Here is a 20,391-nt window from a genome sequence, read left to right on the forward strand (position 1 = left end):
AAATACTAAAACAAAAGGAGAAGCATTATGGGAGGATGAGGAGCTTTTGTCCTTGGTGAATCGACTGAGGGAAATTATTTTGGCTTCATGCATCTCAGTCTTCTAAAACACTATAATTTTCAAGGGCAGGTTACCTTGACAGGCGTACATCACAACGTGATGACCCGTCAAAGTTGCATGCATCAACAAGATTGCAATAATGTCCCCATGATTAAGTCCAATTCACATATTATGTTTACGAAATGTACAACGAACAGTTGTCGGGACGAAATTTGAATACATCTCAGAGGAACAAGAAGGAATCTCTCACTTATACCAAGTCCCAGCATGTGAACAAGCAAACACACATTTTATACTCACCATTCCTGAACTGATAATAATGACATATTTACTTCTATTTTGCAATGACAACAGGAAAAAGACACACTCATGACAGATTTTTACATAGTTTAACCTTTGCAATCCAATGCTTTGCATTTTAGTGCAGTTATCATGGTCAAAATGGTTGCATTGGCAGCACAGGCTCAACTGAACAGGAAAAATCCATTAAGGGGATAATATCACACCAATTTTTGTTCATGAAAAAATGGATGGGACTTTAATGTTTAAAGGCTTAAAACAGTCATGAGTGCGTTTGTCAAGAGAGTGGCTTAATTCCACAACTGACTTATCACCAGGGATATTTGGGAAAAAGCAGATTTACAGCCATGTAGTGACTGAAGCAAGTTTAACAGATCCACACTGCAGATGTTAAGGTTTCATGTTTCACTCTGGAGTTAAATACATGCATAGGTTTCAAACAGTATACTGCTGGGCTTTTACTGCCATCTACTGGGAAACAGAGGCACAACTAACTGCAGGGATAATATCAAACATCTGTGAGTCAATTAAGCTGCTCAGCCAAGCAAATTGAGCAGAGAGGTAGTGAGACAAGTTTGTGTGTGTTATGGAGAACGACCGGGCTGATGTTAGTTGTGAAAACCGATTGATTCCAGACTCGGTTAACCCTCAAATCCCACAATGAGAGATTGCCATGGTCATAGCAGCAGTTTGTGAGTGGAGCAGACACACAGACAAAAATATGTCAAGCGAGCAAAGCTGTTGTGTCCTCCCATAAGTGAGAGAGAGAGTGAGAGTGAGAGAGAATTGTTGGTTGCAGTTGTTGTCAATTACTTTGTACAACTGAACTTCCTGCCATTCAGTCATTGTTAAGCCAATCAAGACAGCAAACCAAACCAAATAAACACAGGAAATCAAAGGCAAACCAAAAAAAAAAAAATTTAAGTTACTTGATTAAAAAGAAAAAGTTAAATCTGTGTTGGAGCAAAATCAAACAGCTAAGCAAACATGGACCGAGATGTTTTCTGTTGTCTTCTGCGAACACTGCATGCAAAAGCCAATTATAAAATGAAATCTGAAAACGGTGTGTGTGTGTGTGTGTGATTGCAGCCCAAAACAAACCTAAAAAGGTTCAAGACGCAAACCTTCCTCCAACATGCACCACCCCCTCCAGGTGTCCCTGGCAAAGAAAACCACCCAATGCTCATCCCAACGGACCCACATGGCAATGAACCCCATCAACCATCCCATGAAGGAAGCAACAACCATAAGGCTCTTCTCTAACCTGCGGACCGCATGTTCGGAGACACTGATGCTGCGGGATCGGAAAGCGTCCATGGCTGACAGGTCCCTCAGCTCTTTAACAGGAGAGCTGCTGTTATTGGCTACCGCCGCTGCTGCCTTCGCCATTTTTGCCGCCCGCAGACTGGGCGGTGATGAGCACCCATGGTCAATGGTGAGGGGAAACGGACCCGGTTGGTAAAACAGTGGCAAAGGGCAACAAGGGAGGGGGTGGGTCATCGTGAGGGTGGAAGTGGTTTGGGGAGTGTGTAGTGTGAGGATGTACCAGGATACAGCAGGAATGGTCACCAGCGATCGAGCACCAGAGCAACATGAGCAGGTCACAAAACGCCACGCAGGGGGGAGGGAGTGGGTGACAGGACCACAAAGGTCAGAGGACACAGGAGAGGGGAGGAAGCAGGAGCAACATAGGAAGGATCCAGGATGACATGACCACACCCCAAAACCATCGCAGGAGGGGGTCAAATGAAGAATTGAAAGAAAAACAAAACAAGGTGAAAATTAACAGCAGTGAACACTATGAATCAGGTTACAGGAGAGCGGAGTAAGATTAAAAAAAAAAAAAAAGACTACACATAAAACAAAAGGCAAACAGACAAGCCACAGCAGAGGAAAAAACGGCTTCTGCTACTCAGAAATGAAAATACACAGAGAAGAAATTTGGGAGAGCAACAAAATAAACATTATTTCACACAGCTGGTACATAGTGAAGCCAAGGACTTGTACAGGAAAAATAGTAAAAATGGACTCAGCACAGGCCTGACATAATGAAAGCAAAAAACACAAAATAAACAAATCCAACTGAACATGAAATGCAGGGTTAAACCTGTGGGTTGGAGCACAGCAAGTGTGGACTAAACACTTCACTAGACAGGATTATCGTTTTAGTGACTTTGGAAAACACCATAACCAGATTGTTCTATTACACGGGTCATTACAGTCCAATTACAAGACATTTGACCAATGTGAAATGTAGAAGCTGAGGACTGACATGCTGAGCTCCAACCCAAAAGTGGCCAATGAGTAGCACATGGCGAGATCACTGGGTGACTGGACATAATATGACACACTGTAAGTGGGTTGATGCAGAGGATCAGTAGAAACTGAGGTTAGCAGATATTCTGCTGTAACGGGGAGTGTGCTCGATTGAAACAGCAGAAAGTGTGGGATAAGTTTATGTTTTGTTTTGGGTTGTTTTTTTTGTTTGTTTAGTTTTTTAAATAAACCAAGAATTTTTGGGACCTAAACAATTTTGAGACTTGAGAAAGAAAATGTTAACGCTGTGCTAATATTTCCAAAACGTAGCAATGGAAGGGGGGGGGGAGAAGCAGATTTAATAAAAAGCTTTGTTAAAACCTCAAAAATGAGAGAGAGAAAATAAGAGGCCGTATGGGAAAGCAGTGTCATATAGTTTTAAGGAAGGAGCCCAACCACACAGTGCATTGTGGTCTCAAACACAAGCTTAGCTTAGCAGTCTTCTAAGAACCCTTTGTGGTGACCCATCCTCATCCTTACTGTTTCCAGGTCATTGTTGATAAAGCTCATCATGTTTTCAGTTAACAACATAACTGCATATCACAGCCATCGCTTCCCTGCCACCCGCCCACCCCCCGACATCTCTCCGTGTCGCCTACACCGATCAAATTTGCTGCAAAGATGCTTTTACTAAACCGCATGAACGCGATAGAGACGATAAAGAGCCGACAGACATTCACAGCATGTACAGATGAGATTTACACTTTGCTGAGAAGAGTTTCCTTCCACATCTGAGTGAGAGGAAAAGTGTGTTTCTCATTGTGTAAGTGTACAAACGTGTTTACTGTGCTCTTAAAAAAAATACATGTGGCAGGAGGAGAAAGAACAGCTGATTTTTTTACCCATGCTCTCCATCTAAATGTACTTTAATAGGCTATCAATGGCGGTCACAGTAACACAAACACCTGGAAAATATAATACAATAAATAAGTAATTAAGAATTAACTGAAAAATAGAGTTATTACCTCGGTAAGATTGTATTTTACAGGTGTTTGTGTTATTTTGTCATCCCCCATAGGTCAAAAATATGAGAATAAACATTCAAATAAAGACAAATTGTGGCAGAATGAGAATACGTTTGAAAATATGGGAAACAATAAATAAATAAATGAATGAATAAATAAATAAAATAATGATCACCATGGCAACCAAGGTGGAGTCACTGCAACCATCACACCACAGTACCAGTCATGCCGAGTCCCTTGTTACCTTGGCAACCCCAACCCTCAAACACAATAAGGGCCACACAGTCCATTTTGTGGCTCTTCTGCAGCAGCGTATGTGTTTGTGAATGTGTGCACTTATGCTTTACCTCTTGGGTCTTTCATTAAGGCTGGTGCTTCGAGCGCGAAATGGACTCTGCTCATGACCGTCGTCGAACGGCAACAGGGCATTGGAACGCAAGCCCTGCAGAAAGACACAAATGATTGGGGCTGCATTAAAAAGAATGTCAAATGACTTCAGTGTGAGGCACAGCACTTTTAAAATGTTACATCACACAGATTAGGTTATGGAGACTTCATAAGATTCTTGTAGGAATTCAGACAAGAAGCTCTATATACCACTCTAACGTGTCCCTTAAATATGAAACAAAGCTGGGCGACATCGGCATAGCCTGGCTCTGCCCAAAGGCAACTTGTATGAAACAGTTTTCAATGTACTGGGGCTTTTTCCTTGAGTGTGATCTTCTGATTAATGTTTCTCTTCTGTTCTTCTCATCGTGTAAACACACCATCAGGCTCCAGTTTTCTTAATGCTAAGCTTAATGCCCTTTTAGATTCTGCACAGAAGAAACCGAGTAGTACAGATCTAAAAGGTATCAGAGAAATGATGCCCCGAGTCCCTTCTTTACAAGATTGAATAATAGAGTTATGAAAGGTTGCTTTATATAAACCAAAAAGCTCCACAAGTGTGAAATGTTCTGTTGGACGAGGTGAAACATAAGATGACATTGATTAGCAGTTGCATGTTATGCTTTTTCTTTCAACCAGAATTATGTTGTGTTGTGTTGTATTCGTCATCTTCTCTTTCACTTCTGCATGCACTGTTTTTGTGTTTCAGTGGTTGACAATGAGGAATTGTGGAAGCTGTGAGACTGAAAGATTTGTCTCACGAGTTACAGGAAGAAGAAAGAAAAAAGGTCCATAAAAGGAAAAACAGGACACACCTTTGTGATGTACTGAACAAAGTCTTTGCGAAAGGGAAGTCTGCAGCGTATAAACCACATGGCGATCACATGATGGGCCAGAGACACAATGTACTGATTGAACCTGATGGAAAGAAACAAAATGGTCAGAGAACATCTATGTGAAAATAAAACTGCATTAGTGTGCATTATGTACGGGAACTTACTTGGAGGGATTAGTGTAGGGTAGGGAGATGGCAAACACACTGACATACTGCTCAGCTACAAAGTTGGCATAGAGATGGGGCAGACGCACCAGCGCTATGAGACAGAACAGAAGAACGATAAGTTTGAGAGATTGAACAATTGAATATGTTTTGAGAAAAGCTTTTTAGTACTCACTGGAGAGGAACTCAAGCATAGGAGATGCCATGGCAACAGTGGCAGAGATGTGGGTGAGCTTGACAATAAGAGCAGGCAGAAGCTTGATCATGATGTCAGGCATCTCCACAGTGCACATTGTCAGAGCCACTACACACTGCTTGGCACAGCGGTAAATGAGGCCAGTCTCAAGGCATTGAACCAGCTCTCTCTTCAAAAGAGAAAGGTAATTAACCTCACATAATTTAGTTGTATGAGTTGATTCTCTGCTACTATCTCCATGCGTGTGCGTGCAACTGCTACTTAATCAGAAAAATGAATTTATGTGTGACACAAAGAAACCACCCATGAAGGTGTTCTTGGTCCAAACCTTACCACATCCTATTTTACTCACCTGTCGAGACTGCTCCAGATAGTTGTGGTAGGAGGTGATCGCCGTGAGGACAGGAACCACCGCCAGCTGAACGTCAGTGCGGGAAAACCCTTCCGGAGTTTTCCTCAAGCGCTCCGAGATCAGACGGTCTGTCACCTACACGCGCAGAGAAAGGGAAGAACAGTGCGTCACATCCATGCACACTTGTGAATGTAAGTGTGCATCGATGTGTCCCAATTTTCAAATACCATGCAGCAGAGTGTTGAGCAGAGTTGGTCCAAGCTGCACGGCGATGTCAGCAGCAGCACTTTGTACTGCAGCATCCATGGCAGCTTGTCAAGAACAAGCTTTAACACCTTCCAATCTGTCTCCTGCAAGAAAAAAATCAAAGTTGAATTTCTTTAAGAATAGCAGGGGAATCAGTGTGTGTGTGTGTGTGTGTACCATCTTGAGGGACTGCAGGAGGACACTGAAAGCAGGTGCGTAGGGCAGGTACGCTGAGCGAATAGAGATTGTTGAAGGGGGAGGAGCAGGAGGGGGAGCTGGGCTACCAGCAGGAGGAGATATTGAGCCTGTTGGCTTCTTTTCACTGACTCGCTTTTCTGGCTCCCTGAAACACAACACAATACACAGGAACGGGATTTTAAATCAGATAGCTGCAGATAAGAGCTCTGGTTCCAGTACATTTATGCATGTCCTTACCCTGTGTCACAGTGGCAGTAAGGGCTGAACCTTATGACTCCATCTTTGTTGGGGACTCCGAGACGGTGAAGAGAGTCTGCACGCATCATCAAGAAGAAGTCAAACACCTGAGGGAGGAGAGCAAGTGAAAAGGGAAATAAGGTACATGCATCCCATTTGTAGTAAGAGATCAACAAACGTGTACAGAATAAATTGCTCCTACCTGTAGTCTAATACTGGATGCAATAACTGATAAATACTTGTTCTTGTAGTGAAGCTGCAGGTGGCTGATAAGCAACTCATAAACACGACCAGCATGACTGGCTGGTAGGCTGTAAAGTTTGCTCTGCCAGAAGAGAAAAAGAAGGTTCATTCCACACACTCATGTTTCCGACAGATTTGCTGTTTCTCCATGAGATAACTTCAAGTTTACAGATATATATACACATATACACATATATACACACACACACACACACACATGACACGTTTATTAATTCTACCTCTAAAAAAAACTTAACAGGTCACCTGGCCATTTCAACTTAGGCTCTGACTCCATGGCAACCAATCACACTCAATCCTACTGCCAGCTCTTGTCTCACTCTGATCAGTATCGTTCCATTTTTTTATTTGAATGTATATCTGTGCTGCTTTTTTATGAAGGTGTGGCTTTAATTGTAGAGGAAGATTTAATTTTTAATCTGGTGTGTTTGAATGAAAATCCTACTAGTGGTTCAGGTTTGGCATAAAAGCAGCCTGTAGCACTGCAACCATGAAGACCAAAGCTATCATGTGACCACATTTTTATTATCACAGTAATATCATATCATGGCATAAGTATCGTTTTAGCCACTGGCGATTCCCACCCCTATTTTCTTATTTCCACTTCTGTCACTAAGTGTCCAGTTATGGATTGTAAATAAAATCTTGTCACTTTGAAAGAGCTAGCCCTTAAGTACTTCAAGTGTGGTGTCTACCTGAAGGATTTCCAGCAAGCCCAGTATAGCAGTCCTAACATCCTCCATAGGAGACTCTGCTGTGGGGTCTCTTTCGGTAACCTCCAGGGGCCCTGAACACACCAGAGAGCGACTGGCCACCTGGAAAGAAAGTAACAAACACTGGGATGTTGCGTCTTGTTTCTGCTAAAATGTGGAAAACTGACAGGTAAAAGTCAGACTGTGCACCCGCTCTATAATGTCCAGTAGACTGGTGAAGTGGTGTGTGTTGCAGCCCTCAGCGAGGTCCACCAGCAGCTGGGTGGCCTGTTTTCTGACAGCCAGGTCTCGGTCTTCAGCTATCCCACTTAGCTGTGGGATCACCACCATTTCAATCAACTCATCCTGGAAAGCATTAATAAAATCAACAACAGAGGTGATGTTTATTTAGATCCAGTCATCTGAGGAAATAGTCATAACCACACAACAGCAAAAGAGTAACACAGGGCATACAATAACAATAAACCTGCATCTCCACAATATGAATACATATGACAAGGGGCAAAAATATACAGTATGTGAGCGACTGTGTGTAGTTGTACAGACCTCGTATAGCTGCCGGTTGGTGCTGAGAACAAAGGACAGGATGTGAAGCACCTTGATCCTTATCACACTACGAGTCTCGTTCCTTTCAGAGAGACAGCGGGATAAAAAAGAAAGATGACTAGACAGCAAGGATGTGACAAGACAGTGATCAGATCAGATCATAAAAAAAATCATCAGTCAGTCAGCCCTTCTGTCTGTCTGACCTGAAAAACTTTTCCATGAGACGGTGAAGGCTCTGAATCCAGCCATCCTTGGCTGGCTGGATGGACTGGGCCCTGTAGGAGATGAGGGTCAGCACTGATGCATCCTATCAAATGAAGAATACCATGATTACAAAAGGATGCCGCAGTAGGTAAGAGGATTAAATGACAAGGCAGGATGGTACAGAGAGAGAGACTAACGGGTCTTTTGTCAGCACATTTCTCCACCAGACTGAAGAACTTCTCTGTGGAGCCGTGGTAACCATTCTGCTCATATAGCTCCTCCACTGTGGTCAGCAGCTCGTAGACGATGGCCTTTAACTCTGCACTGCCTATTGTCTGACAAGACAGATGAGAAAGGACTTGAGCACAGTAGAACTGTAATTGTACCGTGTGATTGTGTGTTTATGTGACCAGTAGTGTGCAAAACTCTTAGGCCACCATTAGATTTGAAAATAAAAACAGCTTCCTACAGGTTAAATCTGCATGTATTTAGTTTGACCAACCCTTACATTCAAACAACACCACAACCCTGGCACTCTTAAAACTGGAGTGCCAATGTTATTGGTGAAAAACCTGTGTTTGTCCAACTATTTCATGTAGAAAACTATCTGCTGTGAAAAAGGTCTACTGTGCCAGGTTTATTCAAGAATGCTTGAGCATTACTTGCACATATTATGAGTTTATTCACAGCCCGCCAAGACCGATTTACAGTCATATCATTCCAATCCAAATGCCAACAATGATCCCAGAATCTGACAGACATAAAAACAGCAAAGCTGGTGGCGCCTTGATACTTTTGCACAGGACTGTATGTCTGTGTGTGAACCTGGATCTGCTGCAGCAGTCGCTCTATGATGCCCAGCAGGATGTCCCAGGTGACCACCTGCAGCTCCTTCCCATACTTCTTGATCAGCCTGGTGATGGAGAGGACGATTTCATAGGACACCACCTCATTGGCACATGACATGGCCTGTGTCAAATGTCAGACACAAACAGTCACCACAACAGATTTTTACCTTCATGGTATCACACAAAATTCACAATTTCACACAGTCCTCTATGTAGTCATTTGTCATCAACTAGGATGACAAATGCTCCCACTGTCCCACTGAATACTGTTGACAGAAAACGTAGATTAGATTTTTGTACTTTTCTATTTCCATATTTATGTTTGGTAACACTTTATATCAGGGAACACATATATACCATTAACTAGGTTCTTACTAACAAGCGTATAAGTAGCATATTAGCCCTTTATTAGTAAATATTAAGCACGTATTAACACCTTATTTAGGAAAAATCTTAATTCATGTCGTAATAGAGGTAGAATAAGGTGTTAATAATAACTAATAAAGGGCTAGTATGCTACATATATATGTTAGTAAGCACGTAGTTCATGGTGAATATGTGTTCCCAATATAAAGTGTTACCTTATGTTTTTACTGACGTTATGAGAGTTAAGAAAAATGGTTATGTTTTCTTAAGACAAAATGATTATACAAATAAAAATTCAAATGACAGTAAACAGACTATATTTAGATTTGGACTAAACAAAAAGGTTTTCTGGGACTTCCTACTAACTATACATTAAGTAGTTAGGCAACGTATTTTTCCATTTTTGTGCATGTGTGTTTGTAGAAAGCGTGTTTCTACCTTGTAGAAAGATGGCAGGACCAATGTGGGTGTGTTTTTGAGGGCTGGAAGTCTGTGTGCGCCCCACAGTGCCATTCCAACAAAAAATACTGCTCCTCTTAACAATGGTGCATCCTCCATGTACACCCTGGTGAAGATTGCAGGTAGTTAATGAGGACCAGGAGAACCACATGCACTCCCCACAGCAACGTAATAAAAATGTTCATATATGCTTAATGTGCACAGATACATGACATGAGCCAAAGCGATACCTTTCCTCCATAATGCGGCACATGGTGTAAATAGCACTGTGGCCAAGGTGAGTCCCCAACACCTTCCTCATCAGCTGGAGAGGCAGAAAGAACATAGGGGAGGAAGATCAGGATTGTGAATGATGCTCCATTAAACCAGAGTCTTATAGTGTGTTTGCAAAAACTATTTTAAATGCATAAAAATGAACAAATAAATAAAAAGGATGAATGAATCATTTTCAATAACTCAAATAATAAAATTATACAGAAATTAATTAATGAATTAATAAATTCAATAATTGTATTGATATTATTCATTCATTGTTTTATTTATTCATTTATCTCTGTTTTTATTAAGAATTGTTTTAGTTATTTATCTATCTATACATTTGTCATTGTTTGCATGCCTGTGTAAGTATGTGTTCTCCGCTCACCTTCCAGCAAGATTCACAAAACTCCTTGACATTGACAGTACGACACAGTGTGATTATGAAGACAGTGAGAGAGTCTGAGGGCAAGCAGTTGTAGCACACCACTGCATCCAGGACTTGTAGTGCAACCTGGTTAAATATAAAGGCATAGAAGTGGATATGTTTAACGGTATGTGTGTTGTTTCAAAACCTGGAGACAACAGGAAATATAAGCATGTTGATAATAAAACCTCACAGTTCAACACTCTACTGACATTGGAGAGTCAGAAAAACACAGGTTTCTTAAACGACAGTCTGCTGTGGCGGCATAGTTCCCAAAAAACACACTAAAAACACTATTTATGTGATAAGTGACAAGCACCAGTCATGTTTCATTTATCCTGAGTCTTAAAAAGTTTTTTTCACATTTACCTGATGATTTAGGTTTGCTATATTTATGATGGCTCTGGATCAGTGATTATCACACTTGGCTAAATCTGCAGAGTTCTAATCTTCTAATCTTACTCCTGAGATCTGAGAACCAACATCTGAACCACTAAATGACACAAGGCCTGTTGTGAGCAGGAGGCAACAACTCTAACTGTTGAACAGGGCAGAGTGTAGTCTTAAAGGCAAACGAAAAGCCAAGTAAAAACAAATACATACCTCAATATCTGTTGAAGATGTTGTTCTATTGCACAGAAGACAAATTTTCCTAAAAAGGCAATAGAACAGGCAAGACAAAAAAAAACTGTTACAACAGTTAAATAAGAAAAGGAAACAATATTGGATAACGCTCAGCCATACTTACTGGACCATGATCGAGACATTTTGGTCCAGGTAGCAGCTATTGAACTTCACCAGATTTACAAGAACATGGAGAAAGTCAGACGTGAAGCCTATGTCCATCCACAGGAGGACAAAGCGTGCTGGGAATGCAAAGAACAACAGCATACCAGTAAATCAGGTGTTTAAAAAGACCATTGATACTTTCACAAGTTACAACTATAATTGCAAAACAAAAATTTAAAGGTAGCCTTTTAAAATCAATATAGGGTAAGGATCCTCTTATATGGAGTCCACAATGTTGTGCTGCCCAATTTTACACATGTTTTTATTACCTACAGGCCACCGTAGGTTCTCCAACACACACAGAAGTGAAGGGTGAGGTGCATAAATTTGATGCAACTTCATAACAAGATAAATCCTACACACCGGATCTTCAGAAAACAAGCTTAAAAAGCTCAGCAAAATAAGTTATAGATCATCTATAAACAACATTACAGTTATTCATCACAACAGTATGAAAAGTTTGAACATCAGATTAAAGTCTGTTTGCATGCTTGTTCTGCATTTGACAGTGAAATCTAACTTTGAACTGCTGATTATATGCTGTTATAACATTGTAAAACGATAAGGTTGGTAAACCAGATGACAAATGGGTGTGCTTCACTTAGTTTTACCTATGTCTTCCTCCAGATAGGTGATGTCTTTTCCATTTTCTGTTAAAGCCTTAAAAACCTCCAGTCTATCAGATAGGTCTTCATTGCTGGGTTGGTAGTCTCTGATCACCTTGAAAAAGTAGGCTCTCAGTGGGCCGAGGCGCTCACCCTATACATAAACAGTTAATATGTTGTTCAGAAATGACAAGACCATTGTTTGCATCTTGGACTTGATTTTATGTCAATATAGTATACCTGTCCCTGTATAATGGCCCTCAGTAGCTGCAGGACAGCATGTCTGGCCTCAAGTGGCTGCTCTGGAGTCAGCATGTCCACCACAGATTTCCATACCGCCTCCACTGCATTCTGAAAACACACACACGTACACACACACACACACACACACATATATTACCTATATGTGTATATATATGCACAGTTAAACAAACTCAGATGACTGCACATTCTCCTGCATCACAATATGACGCCCCAGGGCAGACTCACCTCCTCAAATTTTTTTGTTTTGGCAAGGTCGCAGACATGATTCATCATACGAACTCTGTTACTAAGACCACAGTCTGGCTGTAGTTCCTGAAAGTCACAGAGGAGCAGAGTAAGTTCATGCAAAACCTGACAAGTTCAACACCATATTGAGTGAGAGTGCGTGTGAATGAGCAGACCTTTATGATTTCAATTGTGATTATGAATTCTGATGATTTTGCATCTGATTGTTTGCTGGGGGGGCGAGTTGTTCCTAGCCCAAAAATCCCCTTGACCTTATCCTTAAGGCTCTCCTTACTCGGCTGCTTATTCATGTCCTGGGCTGGATCGCTGATGAGTGTGGGACTGACAGCTGCCAAAGGAAACAATAACATGTTTAAAAACTTATTTTTATTTCACAATAAAGCCTCAGGGCCGGGTGGTAAATCAACATTTTTCTAAAACAGAACTTCAAGTAGCCTGAGAGCCAGAAACGGGATGGGAAGCATGTCATTTTACATTACAACATGACAGTACAACACTGGCAATGGCTAGATGTTGCATTTATAAATTTTAGCATCACCATTACAAATCAGTTTTGAAAGTATTCTGCATATTGGGTTGTATGAAATATGATCAAAAAGGTTATCACAATAAAAGTGACAAATCAGGCAATACCAATAAGTATCTACTTAAGTTTAGCTCCTGAATGAAACTTGAAGAAACTTCAATGGAGAAGAAAGAAAACATTTCACACATCGGAGGCAAAACGTAAAGGCAGTTATGTGTTGTGTTCTAAAGTGTGTTTGCACAGTGCATAAACTTTGCATTGATATATACTGAACCTTTGTTACAATACTGAAAAGATACATATAATTATTGCCTAGCCCTAGTTGTATGTCACTGCACTCAAATGCATAAAACAGCCGAGTGCATTCTGAGTCATATCAGTGCTTACAAAATGAAGAAATGCTGCATCAAAATGCAACTACAGTTTCATGACAATGTGCTGAATGGGACACATCATCAGTGATGTGGGGTTATTGGATGTTTATGGTCGCAACATTACACACCGACGCCCAGGCGACCCAGTCGGGGTTGATCAAGCCCCTACTTGCATCCCAGGCTGCAGCAACAGCAGATCAGCCCTAGTCCAAAGCCATCTGGTAGCTTTCTCTGTGGCTTCACTTGTGGATCCCGTTGCCCCCTTTTTGGCAGCTCCCTCACAATGCCACAATGAGTGATTTTCCTACAACGCCTCTACAGCCAACCTCTTTTGGTTCACATTGGGTCTTCCAATGTCCTCTGCACTAACACATCTGCACCAGCACCTGGTACTTTGCACGTTCACTCTTCCTCAACCCACTCTTCCCAGGGCACAGTGAGTTCTAGAATGACCAGTGTTGTTTTCTCGACTAAGATATGATGATCATGTCTGGCCAGAGGCAGAAACTTAGGCTACTTGCTGAAATCCACCAGCAGCTGCAAGTCAGGGGCTGTGTGCAATGGGCCAAATTTTGTTATGGGCTGTGGCTGTGCTTCCTCACCTGCCTCAAAAAAGGTGATGTACTTCTTTGAGGTACTTGCTGGATTTGATGGCTGAAACTATGCTCTCAGCAAATGCTTTAATCACTTGGTCATGCAAAATAATAAGAAAACTGTAGATGCAGCAATTTTGAACTGCTCCCCTCAAGAGGGCATTTAGGTCTCCCACAATCCAGAATAATCTCTACAATTGTTATACAGTCTTTCTCTCTACATTGTCTTTGTTTAGATTTTAAATTAAAGCCTTGGTTCTATGTGGAGGCAAAGACAGTTTTCCAGACTGCGGACTCTAAAGTAGATATGGTTATAACTTCCCCTCAACATGTGTAGTGGATTCCCTAAATTACAATGCAAGAGTGAAGTTTGGAGTCTCAGTCTGACTGTGTAAACACGGAGTGGGGTGAGGAGGTAGAAGAAGAAGAAGAAGAGGGAGGGGGCAGGTTTGAAGAATCTGCTGTCATGTGGACTTGACAGAGAGGAGGGAGATGAGCAGGCAGACAACGGCTGTTCTGTTTAAGTTCAACAACAACAACCACAGCAGTTCAAGGTAGCCTCCGTCTACAGCCAATCATAACCGTGAACGCACCACGACAACAACATGACATATTCTATAACCAGTATAAATGCACAATGGCGTTACTGAACCGCTAACGACGCTTTTTACATTGACTGTCATAGACTAGCTTTCTTTGATATTCAATATCTGTTAGTCTATAAATCAACAACGCCGCCGCCGCCGCCTCAACCTACCCTCCCACCCCATACCCTCTCACCTCACCTCGCTAAAGTTGAGTGGCTCTTGATTTCATTGAGTCAGAGCTTCGTCCACTCGCAGCAAACTGAGCAGTGCTATGACTGTCTGCAGCTGCAGGCTCGTTCTGGTCCAAGCTCAGTCCTCCACTCCTCAACCGGATGCTACAGTAATGACGTAACAGGAGCACTTCCGACAAAAACACGTTTGTCGCGGTCGCTCATGGGTAACGTAGTTGTAAGCGAGCTGGCTCGTGAACTATGCTAAACTTCTTTGGTCGCGCTTTCATGTGCTGTAACAATTTTATAAACGTAATGCCAATACGATAGCAGGGTCCTGTTGGCTTCCCCCACATTCCAGTTAGACTATGTCATAGTCAAATAAAACGTATGCATCAGTAAATTCCCTGAAACGCTACTCGACGGTAGAGTTAGCCAGCAGCTAACTAAACGAGCTAACGATGGTGAAGCTGGTTTCTTATTAATGAGGAGCTGCACCTTGACCATGCTGCCTGTGAGTGGGGCTAGTGGACCACAACTGTGTGACTGACTGGGTCACACTTATAAAACAAATCACACCATTCATTAAATTATGATCAATCTTTTACGTAACAAGCGAAATGTTTTGAAATGCAAAATACACTCTGGCTAGTTTGTCCATGTTTGTTTAAATATTAAAAGAAGTTGCAATTATTTGATGTCTTTTCCCACCCTGCTAGTAAATGTTTGCTTAATCTTAATATAGTATTCGCTTACACCATTATTAGCTGACCTTATTCTTGGCAACTCAGAACTGTTAAATTACATATTATTAGTTAATATTAACTTATTTCAACTCCTCTGCTTCCTTCTTGACCAGGGACGACGAACGAGAAGCCAACTTCAGTTTCACGTGAATGCCTCAGGTCCACAGCAGCAGCACGAGTGTCTGTTATGCAGTGTGTCGTCTCATAATGACGTCTCCTTACTTCTCACGGAGCAGCTCCGTTGTTACTCGGAGTGGAAATCCAACCGCCGGCCGTACAGCGAGAGACGCGGCCTCTCTGGGCTTCAAACTCGCCAGCAGTCTGAGGACCGTGGACCCAAACTCCACCGTGGCAGTGAAGGTGGAGGTGGAGGAGGCGAAGATCTCCGAGCAAGGACCCTCCTCGGCCCCCTTATCAGCGGGTAATGTTGCGTACAGCTGCACACACACACAGACACTGAACACATAAAGTATATTACTATCACAGAGGACACCACTACCACCAGATGTCGGATTAGATAACAGGACGCTGCAGACTTGTACAGAATGCAAGCATTAATTCATTCATCTTCTACCCTTTATCCTCCACATGAGGGTTTATCCCCTTAGGGCAATTCAGCTTCCACAATTTTCTTACTATCATCACCTTTCCCTGGACAGGTGCAGTCACTGAGCACATGGTGCACACTGTTTGGTGTGTCTGACAAATGGTCATTTGATTTATTAAAAGTGTGGAGTTGCAAAATCATTTCCAGCTGAGTTGTGCTCACAGTCCCTTACCTGTCCATATCCTGCCCAGTTTGGTGCTGCTCTTCATTGTTTTAGATTATAGATTATTTCAAATTAAATTGTAACTCAACCCCCTCTACTGCAGCTAACTCTGCCAAATGCCTTATTTTGAAAAGCGAGGAGGAAGGAGGGTGGGAGGGAGGGGAGTGCAGAGCAGTGTGAGGGGGCGTGGTCCTCTAGTGAAATCTGACACTGAGTGTGTTTACATGTATGTTAAAAGTCCGATTTTAGTCGGACTAAGGCAGTAATTCTGTTGTTTTGTAATGTCATGTAAATCCAATCCAATCCAACTTTATTTTTAAAGCACTTTAAAAAAAACAACAACAACAGCTGAAACAAAGTGCTAACAGACCTGGATAATGCGATTCATAGTCTGGTTACTCCTGCATGTACACCTGAGGACGAAATGATTAGCCCCCATATGAAAATGTCATTGTTTTAAAAGTATTTCCCAAGTGCTCTAAAATGGAGAGACAGACAAATTGGCCAATTGGCCAATTATTACTAACTCGACACTTTCACTTATTTTTCCTCAAAAAGTTTATTTTTTAATAACCTTTCTCATGTATTTATCAATATTTAGTTTCTACTTTTTCTCTTATCTTAAGCTCAGTGTAGCCTGGGTTTCAGGTTGAGTTTTCATGGTGACTGAGGTACATGAAAAAACAACTTTCCCAGTTTTTTGATAGCCGGCTGGCCTGTGCTGAATCCTGAACCTCAGCTCCATCTGCGCCCTTGGAATGACCAAGAACTGCAGCTGTGATCCAGACCATGTGTTACAATAGCAGTGGTATTAAAGCCGTTGTTGTACGGAGCATTTCTACACAATTGTGGGCTGCTATAGCAGAATAGGAATGTACAAAATGTTGGGCGAAGCATGCACAAGTTGTTTTTGTCATTTTTTATGCTAAGTTTTTAAACCAGATAATAATGTTTACTCACTTAAGATCATGTACATCTCACCGCCTCTTCTCTGTACGGATTCAGGCGGGAGCCAAGAACTCCTCCATCAGGCCAGAGCGCAGCCCAAAACAGAAACAGACGCTCTACCGTTGTCTTCACACAGTCGTAGGAGGAGACAGCTGAAGGTGGAATATGACAAGGCTGATGGCGTTACACCGGTGAAAACAGAACATTGGGAACCTCCCGACTGGAAAAAACAATTAGGATTCATCCGTGAGATGAGGAGTGGGCGCGATGCACCCGTAGATAACATGGGAGCAGAGAAATGCTACGACACAGAAGCCCCCGCACATGTAGGTGATGTTTGGATCTCAACATATCAACATAAGTCAGTATTTCAAACTGATATCTCTGTCATTGGTTTTGTCTGCACAGGTGAGACGGTTTCAGGTGTTGGTGTCTCTCATGCTGTCCAGTCAGACCAAGGACCAGGTGACAGCATCAGCTATGCAGAGGCTGCGAGCACACGGCTGCACTGTGGAAAATATACTCCACACCGATGATGACACTCTGGGAAAACTTATCTACCCTGTCGGCTTCTGGAGGGTAACACAAAATACTGTAACTCTGCATACTTGTATCACTTCACATGAAAGCGCTAGTGTGTAACTTCTGTCGTTACTTTCTCAAGACTTACCTCAGGTGAGCCTGCAGACAACTCTAGGTCCATATTCCAACAGTTCTCTTTCAACGTGTGTTTTGGTATCTCACTACCTCACTTATATTTACCAGGGTTAATTCCTTTTTTTCTTCAGAGTAAAGTCAAGTATATGAAGCTGACGTCAGCAATGCTGCAGAAGGATTTTGGAGGCGACATCCCAAACAGCGTGGAGGGGCTGGTGCGTCTGCCGGGAATTGGACCAAAGATGGCTCACCTGGCCATGGACATCGCCTGGGACCAGGTGTCTGGAATAGGTAAGGACTCACTGTTGAAACCACTTCCCAATACAAACACAGCCACCTGTGATTCAAATAGAATAAAATACATAATGTAGCTGATGGCTGAACTTCTTTAGTCAATAATCATCACTTTGTGCTGAAGTAAAGTAAAGTAAAGTAGTGCTATATTCATATTTATGTAGCAGTGTTTAATTAATCATATATTTTTATAAATGCTCTATTTGTATAGGCGTGGACACACATGTGCACCGAATCTCCAATAGGCTGGGCTGGCTCAGGAAGACGACCAAGAACCCGGAGGAAACACGCAAGGCCCTAGAGGAGTGGTTGCCCCGGTAACAGCATGACTAGTTACTAGAGCTGCAACTAACAATTATTTTCATAATCAATTAATAAGTCAATTATTTTCCTGATTAATCATTTGGTCCTTAAAATGTCATAAAACCTTTAAAAATGTTGATTGCCGTTTGTCTAACCTGGAAGTGATGATGTTCTCAAATGTCTTGTTTTGTCCACAAACCAAAATGATTGACTTTTAATGATTTCTTTGTTATCCAGAGCAAAGAAATTAAGAAAATATTCAAATTTAATAAGCTTAAACAATCGGAAATCTTGTTGTAATTATGAAAAAATCTTCAAACTGATTCAATCAATTATCAAAATAGTTGTTGATTAATTTAGTAATCCATTAATTGTTTCAGCTGTACTAGTTATTGATGGCCAACACATTTTTAAAGATCAGAATCTTAGAGACCTAGAAACACACACCAAATTAGTGGCTTTGGCAGGGGTTGGTTGCCCTTCAACTGAATGGTTAAAACAAATCAGTGATTAAAAGTGTCCTTGAGCTGATCCTCACACACTCTGTTTTGTTTAGGGAGCTGTGGAGTGAGATTAACTGGCTGCTGGTGGGTTTTGGACAGCAGGTTTGTCTACCAGTCAACCCTCTCTGCTCAGTGTGTCTGAACCAGCACAGCTGTCCTTCTGCATTCAAGAACTCTCCTACGAAGAGGCCTAAAGCCAGATCCCCACGGTCTCCACGCACAACATCTCCCTTTGAAGCAAAAACTGAACCTGAGCAGGAAAATGCAGTCAAAGATGAGAGAACAACAAAGGAGCCCACACCTGTTTCCCCCGCTGCACAGAGAAGGAGGATTAAAAACAAGTGAACATTGATTCAAGTTTTTGTCTGTTGTGACCAGATGTTGAACACAAATGAACATATCCATATAAGCTAAACACTGTGTATATAATTCATTTACAGTCCACATTACATTCACTATTTTTGTACACCTCTTAGGGTTTTTTTACCAAATAAAAATTGTGCTAAAAATGGATGTAAAGCTCATTTATTTCAGATTTGTCAATGATTGCAGCTGTGATTTTTCTTGCATATTGAGAGTTAAAGATTTTAACACTTTTGACTCATGATTATATGATATTATAGCCATGAAGTTTCATAACCTCAACATACCTGATGCATTTACAAGTAGTAACATGGTAATGTGTTTTTGGTGACCCAATCTTTGGTTTACTGACCCATTCTCTGGGAATGACTGCCTTCACAGAATACATTCACAGTCACACTTTTGAATTTGTTCTGTAGACCATTCAAGGGCTCGTATTAATAACAGGTTGGTCTGCTGTAATTATGGCAGTTGTTGAACTGAAAAACATGCTCATGTAAGCAATGGAAGACAAACTCCACAGTCCAATTAGCTTCATTTAAAGTAGAATGAAAGTACATTTGAAACTTACTGAACTTACTGTTAGAACTTGATTTTTGGGAGCCTGTTGGTTTTATACATATCTACAGTGTAACAACTTCCCACCACAGAGAGACTAATACGCATGTGTTAGCAGGAAAAGCACATTTGGTTTAATGACCAAAACAAGAAGGACTAAATCGTTATAGGTGTGCCTACTCTCAAGCTCCTGATATTGTGCATTTTGACTGATTGCCAGTCACTGAGACACTTTAATGGAACAGAGCCATGTCAATGTTACCTGTGTTTATCTTGCTATGAAACTTTCTGATTTGTGTAATGTATGTTTATAAGGATTTATCTCCTTCCCTTCCGAGCATGTAGGAAAACCTTTCTTATACAATCTCAAAAGATGTTGTAGTTTGGACATTAAAGACATGTTGCAAGTGGAAATATGTCACCTAAATCTTACACACTGGACCTTTAAAGGCAGTAGTGACCCACAGGCAATGGCTGTATATGAAGCTTAAGCTCCCACGTGGGTCTGGTGCATTGCTCAGAGGCACATCTGCAGTGCAGTGTTTGATCCTTATACTGTCACAGGCTCATAGCAGAGCAGCTGTGGGACAACTAACTGCCGTCCTCACAAATATTTACCTCGTGTCTCATCTTTCCTGATCTGAATTTCAACAACACACGCCCTTTTGCCAAGATACTCATGTGCCACCGGGCCACAAAGACGAGAGGGAAGCTTGTATTACGTTTAAACATCAAATCCCCTTTTTACGCAACCGCCCC

At 41.7% G+C, this 20,391-nt stretch overlaps 2 protein-coding genes across 8 annotated transcripts in view; one reads left to right on the forward strand and one right to left on the reverse strand.

The window, feature by feature from the left end:
* tsc2 (TSC complex subunit 2) overlaps positions 1-15,598 on the reverse strand; it is a 24,376-nt gene extending 8,778 nt beyond the window's left edge. For 2 of the 7 annotated variants that reach the window (XM_058640105.1, XM_058640099.1), the window contains exons 1-26: positions 14,519-14,745; positions 12,396-12,568; positions 12,220-12,306; positions 11,971-12,081; positions 11,737-11,884; positions 11,085-11,202; positions 10,940-10,988; positions 10,298-10,423; positions 9,885-9,958; positions 9,634-9,760; positions 8,807-8,950; positions 8,179-8,316; positions 7,981-8,084; positions 7,778-7,859; positions 7,421-7,576; positions 7,214-7,333; positions 6,460-6,582; positions 6,258-6,364; positions 6,000-6,165; positions 5,804-5,926; positions 5,577-5,711; positions 5,204-5,393; positions 5,029-5,122; positions 4,844-4,946; positions 3,989-4,083; positions 1,625-1,765 (exon numbers count right to left, since the gene is read on the reverse strand). In XM_058640105.1, the coding sequence (XP_058496088.1) occupies positions 1,625-1,765; positions 3,989-4,083; positions 4,844-4,946; positions 5,029-5,122; positions 5,204-5,393; positions 5,577-5,711; positions 5,804-5,926; positions 6,000-6,165; positions 6,258-6,364; positions 6,460-6,582; positions 7,214-7,333; positions 7,421-7,576; positions 7,778-7,859; positions 7,981-8,084; positions 8,179-8,316; positions 8,807-8,950; positions 9,634-9,760; positions 9,885-9,958; positions 10,298-10,423; positions 10,940-10,988; positions 11,085-11,202; positions 11,737-11,884; positions 11,971-12,081; positions 12,220-12,306; positions 12,396-12,530 (2,996 nt within the window). In that variant the 5' untranslated portion in view covers positions 12,531-12,568; positions 14,519-14,745. The other 5 variants (XM_058640100.1, XM_058640101.1, XM_058640103.1 and 2 more) reach the window with 5 other exon arrangements.
* nthl1 (nth-like DNA glycosylase 1) lies at positions 15,387-19,224 on the forward strand. The gene is made up of 6 exons (XM_058640107.1): positions 15,387-15,657; positions 17,012-17,280; positions 17,363-17,533; positions 17,743-17,902; positions 18,117-18,222; positions 18,765-19,224. The coding sequence occupies exons 1-6, from the start codon at positions 15,387-15,389 to the stop codon at positions 19,054-19,056; spliced, it is 1,269 nt and encodes a 422-aa protein (XP_058496090.1). The 3' UTR covers positions 19,057-19,224.
* Positions 19,225-20,391: the final 1,167 nt, after the last annotated feature.

The sequence above is a fragment of the Solea solea genome, chromosome 10 (genome assembly GCF_958295425.1).
Source record: "Solea solea chromosome 10, fSolSol10.1, whole genome shotgun sequence".
NCBI classification, from domain to species: Eukaryota; Metazoa; Chordata; class Actinopteri; order Pleuronectiformes; family Soleidae; genus Solea; species Solea solea.